General features: G+C 36.0%; 1 protein-coding gene across 1 annotated transcript; it reads left to right on the plus strand.

Moving 5' to 3' along the window:
• The first annotated feature begins 5,392 nt into the window (after positions 1–5,392).
• On the plus strand, positions 5,393–8,544 carry LOC112765197 (bifunctional nuclease 1). Its single transcript, XM_025811083.3, has 11 exons — positions 5,393–5,920; positions 6,030–6,361; positions 6,470–6,640; positions 6,764–6,813; positions 6,945–7,001; positions 7,107–7,172; positions 7,273–7,347; positions 7,660–7,778; positions 7,933–8,024; positions 8,227–8,281; positions 8,357–8,544. Exons 2-11 carry the CDS (start codon positions 6,061–6,063, stop codon positions 8,370–8,372), a joined length of 1,002 nt encoding a protein of 333 aa, XP_025666868.1. The 5' UTR covers positions 5,393–5,920; positions 6,030–6,060; the 3' UTR covers positions 8,373–8,544.
• The last annotated feature ends 3,746 nt before the right edge of the window (positions 8,545–12,290 follow it).

Here is a 12,290-nt window from a genome sequence, read left to right on the forward strand (position 1 = left end):
GAAATAAACATAGGCTACAAATGTTAGGTTTGATTGAAACTAAAAGGCAGATTTTGACGAGGTTTGATGTTACATGTATATGGGGACAAGGTAGTCCAGGCTGGAAATATGTAGGCTCTGATGGGGCGTCTGGTGGGCTTTTGTTAATGTGGGATGAGGAGGTGTTTAAATTAAATAACTGCTACCAAGGAGAGAGGTGGTTGTGTGCTGAAGGAGTGATATTAAAAAATAGTTTCAACTGTGCGTTTGTCTTGGTTTATGGTGCACATGATAGAGATGAGAAGATTCATGTTTGGGAGGAGCTGAGCTATATAGCGGGGTTATGTCAGGTTCCGTGCTGTTTTATGGGAGACTTTAATGAAATAGTACATGTAGAGGAACGGAAAGGTGTGGCTGGGTTGACACGGTTTGCGGAAGATTTTAAGTTTTGGATACAGGACATGAACTTAGTGGATCTGCCGCTCACTGACCGGAAGTTTACATGGTTTAGAGGGAAATCCTGCAGTCGCATAGATAGAGTTCTGGTTAGTGTGGAGTGGCTGGAAGAGTTTCCAAAGGCACATTTGCGAGGTGGACCAAGGGGTTTGTCAGATCACTGCCCGTTAATAGTGGAGGGAAGGAAGCTGAGAGGAGGTCCGAGGCCGTTCCGAAGCCTTGATTCATGGTTTACACATGAGGGTTTTCTCAGGATGGTGAGGGAGGAATGGAGAGGCTTGGGGGAGCTACAGTTCACAGATAAACTGAAGGCGCTAACAGAACCTCTGGGAAGATGGCATAAGGCAAATTTCGGTGAGATGGACAAGAAGATTACAAAGTTTGAGGAGGAGATCAAGAGGATTGATGATATGGTCAGCAATGGAGTTTATGATGGAACTCTAGAGGCTAGAAGAAAGGCGTTGGTTAAGTGCTGTGAGAGATGGTATGCGAGGAAAGAAGTGCATTGGAAGCAGATGTCGCGGTCTCGCCACGTGAAGGATATGGACAGAAATACAAGGTACTTTCACAATATAGCTTCAACAAGAAGAAGGAACAATAGAATCGATACTCTGGTTATCAATGGCAGGCTGGTTCGGAATCAGGCAAGAATTAAGGTGGCTATCAGAGACTTTTACAAGGATTTGTATCATCAGGAAGACTCTCCTATTCTGGGATTCAGAGATGGATTGGTGGTTCAAATAGGTGAGGAAGATGCAACGGCTTTAGAAGTGATGCCATCGGCAGAGGAGATCAGAGAGGCTGTGTGGGACTGTGAATCCTCCAAGGCGCCAGGGTGTGACGGATACAACATGACCTTCATTAAGAGATGCTGGGATGAGATTGGTGCTGAATTTACGGCTGCAGTGATGGGGTTTTTCCAGACAGCCAGGCTACCAGCGGATGCCAATATCACTTGGGTGGCGTTGGCACCTAAGTTCATAGGTGCGAAGGAGATTAAAGACTTGCGACCAATCAGTATGGTGGGGTGCGTGTATAAGGTTATTTCGAAGGTGCTAGTTAGGAGGATGAGATCAGTGATGCCAGCATTGGTAGGAGAGACCCAGAGTGCGTTTGTACAGGGAAGGAAAATTCATGACGGGGCGCTTATTGCATGTGAAACAGTTAACTGGCTGAAACTGAGGAAACAAGAGGCTGCCCTAATTAAACTTGATTTCCAAAAAGCATATGACAGGGTCAAGTGGAGTTTTGTGAACATTGTGCTGCAAAAGATGGGATTTGGGCATAAATGGAGAGCATGGGTAATGGAGTGTATAGCTACTGTATCTATGTCGGTGTTGATAAACGGCTCGCCGTCTAAGCCTTTCAACATGGAAAGAGGTTTGAGATAAGGCGACCCTCTATCTCTATTCTTGTTTGTACTGGTTGTGGATGTGCTGCACAGAATGATTGGAGAGGCAGTGAGGAATGGTCGTATAGCGCCGTTGCTAGTTGGTAGAGATAGTGTAGCATTATCACACCTTCAGTTCGCTGATGACACTATCCTCTTTTGCCCACCAGAAGAGGAGACTATCAAGAATTACAAGAGGCTATTGCGATTCTTTGAGTTGATGTCAGGTCTGAGTATCAATTTTGATAAATCCAGCCTGATTCCAATTAATTGTGAGGAGCAATGGGTTGAGCGTATGTGCAATTTGCTGGGCTGCAAAGGGGATGCCCTTCCAGTGAAATACCTTGGAATCCCTCTAGGAGCTAATCCAAGGAGGGTGAAGACATGGAGGCCTATAATAGACAAGGTGGAGGAGAAACTCAGCTTGTGGAAAGCCAAGGTGCTGAACAAAGCTGGCAAGTTGGTGCTTATTAAATCAGTGTTGAACAGTCTGCCAGTATACTATTTGAGCTTATTCAAGATGCCGAAAGCTGTTGCTGAGAAATTGATTTCGCTTCAGAGGAGGTTTCTATGGAGTTCCGAAGAAGGTAGAACTGGTATGGCATTAGTAAAGTGGGAAGTGGTGCAGGCGCCGAAGAAATTAGGTGGCTTGGGAGTTGGGGAGGCTATGGTTCGTAACACAGCGCTGTTGTTTAAATGGTGGTGGCGATTTGCAAAGGAAGAGTGTCCACTGTGGAAAAAGGTCGTATGTTCTTGTCATAATCTGAATCCCAATGAGCCACTCTCGACACAAGAACTGCCTGCTAGAGGTGGACCATGGAAGGATATTTACAAGCTACAAATTAGGAACCAACATTTAAAGGATAAGATTGTCGCAGGCCTGTCCATGGAGGTTGGTGACGGACGTCGGACTCGTTTTTGGGAGGATGTATGGTTGGTTGGTGGATCTCTAAAGGATCGTTTTCCGAGGCTCTTCTCTGTTTCAAACCAAGTTGGATCTGTTATAGGGGAGTGTGGTTTTTGGGATGGGTTTGAGTGGATTTGGAATTTCCAATGGAGGAGAGAGCTCTTCCAATGGGAGTTGGAACTTCTGAGTGCATTGCATGAGTCTTTGAGACCTGTGAAATTACTTAACAACAGAGAGGACAGAGTGGTGTGGAAATATGATAGGCGAGGTATTTTTACAACTAACTCATTTGTGCAGGTGATGCAGGAGGAACTGATCCCAGAGGAGGTAACTAGCTACAGCTTCACCAGGACTATTTGGAAGGGGTTGGTTCCACCTAGAGTGGAGCTGTTTGTTTGGTTTGTTCTAATAGGAAGAGTGAATACAAAGGACAGGTTGAGCCGGTTTGGAATCATCAGTCAGGACGATGTTACTTGTGTTCTTTGTAACAACAAGGTGGAAGATGTACATCACTTGTTTCTAGGATGTGTATTTGCTTGGCAGGTGTGGAGCGCTTGGATCTTAGCTTTTGGCCGACGTTGGACTTATCCGGGATCAATGAAAGAACACTTTATTAGTTGGACAGAGGAACCGAGGAGGTTGGAAGAGCGTAATCACCAGTTGAGGTGCTTCTCCGCGATCGTCTGGAACTTATGGTTGGAAAGGAATAGACGGATTTTTCAGCAAACAAGCAAAGGAGTTGAAGAAATTATCAACATATCTTCAAATAGTGCTAACGAGTGGAGCGGTGGTGATCCCTTTAGTTGTTGATGGCTATGCCGGAGATGACATAGGGACGGATTTAGTTTGGTTTTGTTTTTACTTTTTAGGTTTGTTTAATTTGAGATTTGGGTGACTTTTGGTGCTCCACTGCTATTGTGTTGAGCTATTTGCTTTCAAAAAAAAAAACAATTTTTGAATTTTAGTGACAAAGTCACATAATGGCAAAAGAGAGTAATATGTGTCCTTAATTTTAATTTTTTATATATAAATTATATATAAATTTTAGTTTATTTTTTTAAATTTTATTTTAATTTTATTTTATTATATTAATATTTTTAGTTTTTTTTTTAATATATCATCTAACTCTGCCTGTTGAACTTCAAGAACTGAAAACGTGGTAGCATTATCCTTCAGAAAATGAGTGCAGCAACAGAAATAATAAAGGTGGTGTAAAATGATACAAAAATAATATACAGTAGTAGAAGATCATGATACAAAAATAATATACAGAAATAATGTTCTTGCTATTCCGTTTTTTACTTTTTATAAGTAGTACCTTATTTTTGGTTATACTAACCAAATTGGCACCATTAATCTTTTCTTTGGCTTTAAAAATTGAATCTTTTTCCTTCATCCTATTTAATAAAAACGTTGGTACACTCTTGATTTTTGTCATCTATATCCGAAATGGTGCAGCTGCCCCACATATCAACAATGAATTACTTTCATGAGGTTTGTTTGGTGGGTTAGAAGCTTAGTCCAAGTTATTAATCTATACCAAAACTGATATGCACTGATAGCACTATAATAAATTAATAATGGCTATATTTATGCCATTAAATTATTAAATTGGATCTACACTATAATACATTCATTAAGTCAAAATTTGAACTTTTAAACTCAACTAATTATATATTTATCATCATAAAAAATAATATTAATATTATTATTTTTTAAACTCAATATATAACGTATTATCTTTTTATAATTAATTTTTTTTTATAAAATATTAATAACATTTTATACAGTCACTATAATAACATTTTATAATAATAGGGTGTGTTTGGCAACCACGTTGAAAGATGAAAGCGCGTTAGAGCTTCTTGAATGCTTCCATTTTTGGTTTGGCTAATTTTTTTATCTATAAACGCAGAAGTAATTTTGGTTACAAAACCACGTTTACAAGAAGCAAGAATTTCTAACTTCTGCGCTAACTGATTTTTAGCCATTGACATTTAACTTTTATTTTTCTTTTACCAACTTTATCCTTTATATATATTATTGTATTATTTATAAAATTTTTATTATTTTTCTTTACATGAGCTCTTTTTTCTATTATTTATTATTTATATTTTTTATTAATTTTTTATTTGATATTATATATTTTTATAATGGTAATTTTTGTACATTATATTTATTATTATCTTTTTATAATATAATTTATTGATCCCATTAAGTAAAATAAATTAAACAAAAAAATTAACCATAAATAATAATAATAGTAAAAAATTATAACATACTAAAAAAAAGTATTAAAAATACTAAAAATATACTATATAAAAATATATAAAAAAATAAAAAAATTAAATATATATAAAAAAATAATATTATAATTTAATATTATGTTCTTTTTAATAATTATTTATGTAAAAGTGATTTTAATTAATATTATTCAAACAATATTTATTTTATCAAAATAATTTTAATATAAAATTACCAAACATAAATTATATTGACACAAATTTACTTCTACCTAAAATCAATTTTATAAAATCATTTTTATTCAAACTCCTGACCAACCACAATCCAAACACACACTTAGCCATTCATTGTAATCCAATCATCCCCATAATGTAAAATTTTATCCGTAAAAGCAAATTGAAAAATAAAAACTACTCATAGAGAGTTGGGCGCAGAAAATTCGAGGTTGGCGCGAACTACTAGAAGACAAGACAGTTCAGTTAAGACGGGAGAGAGAGAGAGAGGAAAATGACGTAGGAGGGTAGAATAGTGATTTCATATTTTACTATGAGATGATGCTGAAGCTGATGCATGCGGTGGATCCATGCTTGCTTAGTAAGATTTATTTATTGATTATTGATTTGGGATCCTTCTCTCACTCTCCCTCAACACACACGAAGAAGAATCTCTTATCCTCTCTTATATCCCCTTTTTTTCTGAGCCCTATTCATCACTTCAATTCGATTCAATTCAATTCCTTTCCTTCTTTTCACTCTCAGATCTCAATTCGTCTTTTCACTTTCCACCTTGATCTGATCAGACATGTACTAATAATAGACAAATAAATAATTTCCCCTTCTGAATTCACAAACCTATTTAACCTGATTCTTCATTCTTCTTGCGTTGATCGGTGACTGGATCATCGTTTGATCCTAAAGCTTCACACTTCAGACTTCGAGTTCGAGGTGCGTTTTGCTTTTAAATTTAATTAATAATAATTCAACATGCTTATAAACGGGTTATGCAAGTTTTAGATCATGATGGCTAAAAAAGTTTGTGAATTTTTTGGTGAAGGTTGTGAGAATATATATATTATAAAGGTAGAATGGGTTCTTTGAATCTGAAGGGACCGGTTGTGATCCCCACTGTTCGTGCCAAAGTAGCAGGGCTCTGCAGTGTTCCTTTAATTGGAGCAATGAAGGCTAAGTGTATTCGAACTGAATTTTGGGGACTCAGGTGTAGCAGAGATAAGGCCACTGTTCTTTCTTTCCATATAAACATGCGAAAGTGCAAGAGCAAGACTGTGCATTGCAGTTTCAACTCACCTTCAAATGGGAGCGGAAGTACGGCTGAGAATTTTGATGAAAAGGATGAAGATTATGTTAACTCTAGCGTGGTTGAAGCTGGTATGTTCAGCTTAGCTGATTCAATATATGATGATGCGTTGTGTGGTCAAACATTGTTTCTTGTTTTGCTTTTGTGAGATAGATTTGTTCTGTGAATTTTATGTGTAGTTGAGGTGAGGAGTGGAGCAGATGGTTTCATGATCAAAATGAGGGATGGTAGGCACTTAAGATGCATCCATAACAGTCCTCATGGAGGGCTTCTTCCAGATTATGCCCCTCATCCTGCTATTGTGTTGAAGATGGAGGATGGGACTGGTTTACTTCTTCCTATTATTGTTTGTATGCCTCTTACTCCTTATGATCTTATGTGTCTATTGTGTCATATACGCTTATTTATTGATTCTTGATGATTTTATGTCTATCCCATTGTAAATGTGTTATATGGTACATCTTTGTTTGCAGTGGAGATGCCAAGTGTCTTGCTAATGGCAGCCTTACGCAATGTTCATATAGTATGTCGTCTTTGTCAGTTATATTTGTTACTTTGCCTCCATCCATACTTGTTCATGATGTGTTATTAACCAACATTTTGCTTGTATGTGATATATACGCATTAATACTGGTTCTTTGGTTGGTTTTTCAGGCTAGACCTACTTTATATCAAGTAGTGAAGGAGATGATTGACAAGATGGGATACGAAGTATGATTGTCTTTGAACTCTGTCTCTCATTCTTAAATCCTAATCTGGTTATATTATGATATTTTTATCAGGTTCTCACGAAGTATAATTTTTTGCTTAATGCAGGTTAGAGCTGTTAGAGTTACTAAGAGAGTTCATGAGGCATATTTTGCTCAGTTATATATTTCCAAGGTATTTTAAAAGACCACGCACACACACAATAAAAAAAAGGAGAGGGGGAATACATCCACCTGAAAGTATTGCATGACAATATGACTTATATTTGGTATAGGTTGGAAATGATTCAGAATGTACGAGCTTTGACCTTCGACCTTCAGATGCTATCAACATTGCTGTGAGATGCAAGGTAAATGTTTATAAATTTAATCATATGAATAAATCATCATCTGTAACATTCGGTATTCTCCTAAGCATTGCTTGTTGTAGTTCATTTTTTTTGCCTTGGTGAAAAACTTAGTATCTTTCTGGAAAGGTTGAAAATTTATTTCTGAAAGTAGCATAGTTGTCGAACCAAGTTTCATCATATGACCAGGATTTGCTGTTAGAGTGAAGTGGTACACGCTGCCCATTGTTAAACCTGGAAGTGTTAAAGTTATATTAGTTTGTGCCTTATTTAAACTTATTTATTAGAGATTTCACCATTCCATAAATATTGTAGGTGCCAATACAAGTCAACAAGTACTTGGCATACAGTGATGGGATGAGAGTAATCGAATCAGGCAAACTATCAACACAGTCCCCTGGTTCAGATGGCCCATTGTTTACTGAACTGGACCGGTAGGTTTGTGAAGACGATTAATTATAAGGAAAATTGGGCTTATAACTTGTCTATAATATGTAGAATTTCTGTCAAGAAACCTTAAAATAGTTCACATTTCTAACACACTCCATTATAGAAGACGAGTATTAACTAAAAGCAACATAATTGCAGGCCAAGTGGTAAGCCTTGTACTGAAACCAAAGAATTCAATCTTTTGCACAACATGTTGAAAGCTGTTGTTGAAGAGCGCTATCAGGATGCTGGTAAATGTCTTGTCTTATTATTTCTCTATCCCTAAAGTTTAAAATGCTCTGTGAATCCAGTTAGGTTCTATAGTTAGGTAATTTCGCGATGGTACACTACATGCATCAGATTGACAAGGTCACATTTCTTTATGTACAACGGCTGGTGGTTATACTTACTCTAATGTTTCTATTACATTTCATGTTTCTGGTGCAACTGCAGCTTTATGGAGGGACAAACTTAATCAACTTAGGGCTGGGAAAAACACAAATAAAAGGTATGAAGCTTATTTCATGTGACATATATACGTTGGCAACCTCTGATATACGTTGACTAACTAGTTTTGTTGCAGATCCTGGACACTTTAAATTGTATATTCAATCCAACATTAGAATGGCAATGCAATTGATAGAGCACATGGTTGAAGTACCTATCCAATCTTCTGCCGACACAAGTTTAATATCTTTGTAAATATTTGTACATACTATATATATAAATAATAAACATTAATGTTAATGCAACATCAGAACTTCACCGCTACTTCTTTCAATCGTTATGACTGTTAGTATGTATTGTGATTTGTGGATAATTGCCACTATGAGTAACCCAAGTACTATCTTTAGTGATTATTCAAACTTTAAATGGTAACTCAATGAATGGTTAATATTAATATATTTTTTTTTTGGTTGTCCATGGTATCCTTTAACCCGACAGGAAAAAGATTAATCCGTCGCGGATCAAAGCTTCATTTAAGGGTCTGTCGCTGGCCAATGGATTGTTGTATGCACAAGGCGGAATTTAAACTCTCGACACTTGCTTAAGCGGACGAATGAGCTGACTACTCGACCAACTCAAGTTGATTTAGTTAATATTAATATGATTGTTCTGTACTAAGCCTAAGGTCCATAAAGCAATCAAATGATCTGTCACTCGGAAGATCGTCTCTTTAACTCAGAATATGAGACATTAAAAAGTACAATCTAGAAAATCAAGGAAAATGCACGAATAATTAAAATTAAAACCATATCAAAAGCTATTTAATGTTGATCAATGACAATTAAAGGGTGCATAGTTGTTATACAAAAATTATACTATAAATGACAGTCGGAGGTCGAAAGGGAGGTACATTATTTTTATATTGACTATCCTTTAAAAATTGATTTATTACACATTTAGACATTGCAATATCTAAGTAAACACAAATTTTTGCCGTTCAATGAACAACTTCTAAGGTCCTAAGTTTGCGAGAAGGTGAGTTCATTTCTTTTGGAATATTGGCGTAGTCTACGGGGACTGAAGAATTATGGTTGATAAACTCGTAATTTGTGATAATTTTTGAATTGAAAAGAGTAAAATTATCAATTTAACTTACAGTTGTTTCTTAAAGATGCATGTTTTTATGAATTTATCTTTTATTTGTGATTAATTGATTGAAACATGTTCTTTAGGTTTTTTAAATCCTGAAATTCATTTTTTTTCACTCGATGTCATAATACGTTTGTTTGAGTTGTTTAAGGCTTAGGAGGTAAGAATAATTTGGAAGGATAAAAGAAAAGCATGTAAAAGTGGAGGTTTTATAAAAAAAAAAAAAAAAAGTAAAAAATTGGCAAAGCTGCGTAGGCATTATTTGTGTGTATGCTTGATGTGCATGTGCATCATGTATGCGTATGCACTATATCCAGCGCGTGACTCGTTTAAAATAGTACGTAACTTGCGATTTGGGGGCTATTTTGACCCATTAAACCAATTTTTAAGTCATTCGAAACAAGCTTTGAGGGGGATGACACATTATAACATATTCACACACTTATTTTCCCTTTTTTTCAAATTTTAGAATCTTGAATTCTAAAAAGAGAAGCTCCAACTTCTCTATAGGATTCAAGGTTTTCTTATGAACTTTTGTGTTTTTAAATTTTAGTTTGTTTAATTGTAGTTCTTTAGCTCATAATTTCTTATTTTGCTACTCTAGTGTCTTAGAATTTTTTGTTACTTTGTCTATTTTGTTATTTTGAGTCCTTGAATCCTTGTTAAATTTTTAATTCTCTTTAATGAATTATGCTTTATTTTTGCTTACTTAAGATATTATTGTTGCTTTTTTAAATTGAATAGTTATAGTTTTTATTATTCTTGCAATTTATAATGCTTTGTTTTTATGTACACCAAATGTTTGATAAAATATTTACATTAGTTATGGAGTAGATTTTTCTCTTTCTCTTGGCTTGGAATTGAGAAATTAGGTGACCTTGGATCATTAGTGTCCAAGTTAATTGATACTTTTGAGATATTAATTAATTTTGTTTTCGCTAACGCAAATCTTTTACTAATTCAAGCAATAAGTTCGTTAGGAGTTATGGATTATGGTTAATTAAGCCTAATTGACTTTTCTTAATTTGTAGAGGTTGACGAATTGAGTTTTCTCTTTGTAATTATCATGTTATGATTAGTAACAAGGATAGCAATTTTAGATCCTCAACTCTTGTCAAGATCCTTTTATCATTTAAATTTACTTTCATATACTAATTAATTGTCTTAATTTCTCATAGTTTAAATTCTCTTGACATTTACTCATTGGTTGCTCTTTTAATTTTTTGCTATTAAATTGTTATTAATTACGAACAAACTCCCGATCTTCATAGCCAATGATTGAGCACTATGTTGCGATTCTTAAGAAGAATGATCCGGGATTAAACTTTGGGTTATTGTTTTGAATTGTGACATTTTTAACTAAACTTTGAAAAATGCTGAATGCCGATTTAGAGTTACAACGAATCTTGAGTTTTAAACTTATGAATTTTCTAAACCGGTCTTTAGCACTCATCAGTGGTGTCACGAGGAATGACTGATGCAAATAGGGACCCAAGGAAGAATGTTGACAACCTACAAAATTCTCTCCACACTCTACTCATGCATTTGATAGGTCAACCTAATCAAGATAATCAACAATTTCAAAATCATGGCAAAATAGGATAACCCAGCATTCACCATACTAAAGTTACTCTTGGGTATGAGTATAATGACTTTTAGTAAACTTTTGATTTAAGGGGTTGGACATGCCCGCCCCCAAGAAACACAGATGTTTAGAATGTCAGCAACAATAAAAATCAACCTCTAGTGACTTCGGGAACACACCATGCTGGAGGAAGACCTCGACAAACTTAGTTTGAAATTAATGCTAGGAAAATACAAGACACAGCTCACAAAATTAAATGCTCAGAAAGCCAAGAGTAAGAAAATTAGAGGTCTCGTACTTAATGAACCCAAAGAGCGAGAAGTTAAGAAGCTGAATCAAGATTGAGGGAGAATCCAGCATCTCAACATGCCTAAAGACGAGGTAGGTCACCCCCAAAGAGGATGGAGGACGACACAAAGCATATGCGAGAAGATCAAAAGCAATATCTTAATCCTTCCCCCCCCCCCCATAAAAGGGATAAGTCAGTCTCCTCAGGAAACAAGGACTCAAAAAGACGATGAGGTCATTACGATCCCGTAATGATAAGCAAGACTCTTTGCAACTAGGGTCTTGCGAGTCCGCCTGCCAAAAAATTTTGATAAGCCCACTGACATGAAATATGATGAAATAACTGATCCTCAAGAACACCTTACTGCATTCAAAGCCAAAATGAATCTGGGAGGTGTAGAGGATGCAATTTGTTGCAAAGCGTTTCTAGTTACTTTATCTAACTCTGCGATGTAGTGGTTTAATCATTTGCCTTCGAGATCCATAAGTCAGTTTCCAGATATTTCTACAAAGTTCTTAGCGCACTTTACCATGTGAAGGACACAAGTCAAGCATCCAATATTCCTATACGGTATTGAACAACAACAAAGTGAAACAATCTAGAATATTTAGATCACTTTAACAAAGCCTTACTCGAAGTGAATACCCAAGATCTCGAGGTGATTAGCTTGTGTCTTATAGCTGGGTTACAAGGTGATTTTAGGCGACACCTAACTTCTAAGGACTTAACCTCCATGGAAGAAATCCAACAAGTTGCCTTGGAATAAATGAGATAAGGATGTGAGCAGATTTGTTGCCTCAAATAGAAAGAATGTTATAGGAGGATCCCCAAATTCAACACCTCAGCAATAGGCTCCCTGAGTTAGTAAGTTTAACAACTATACACCCTTAATAGCCATTATGTCAAAGGTTTACCAACAAATTTCTCAAAGAAGAATCTTACAAAAGACTCGAACGATCAAGCCCAGGCCAAACCTAAATTGGAACCTGTTTTATGACTATCGCAAAACCCATGGGCATCGCATAGAAGATTGTTTTTACTTGAAGG

The sequence above is a fragment of the Arachis hypogaea genome, chromosome 17 (assembly GCF_003086295.3).
Source record: "Arachis hypogaea cultivar Tifrunner chromosome 17, arahy.Tifrunner.gnm2.J5K5, whole genome shotgun sequence".
Lineage (NCBI taxonomy): Eukaryota > Viridiplantae > Streptophyta > Magnoliopsida > Fabales > Fabaceae > Arachis > Arachis hypogaea.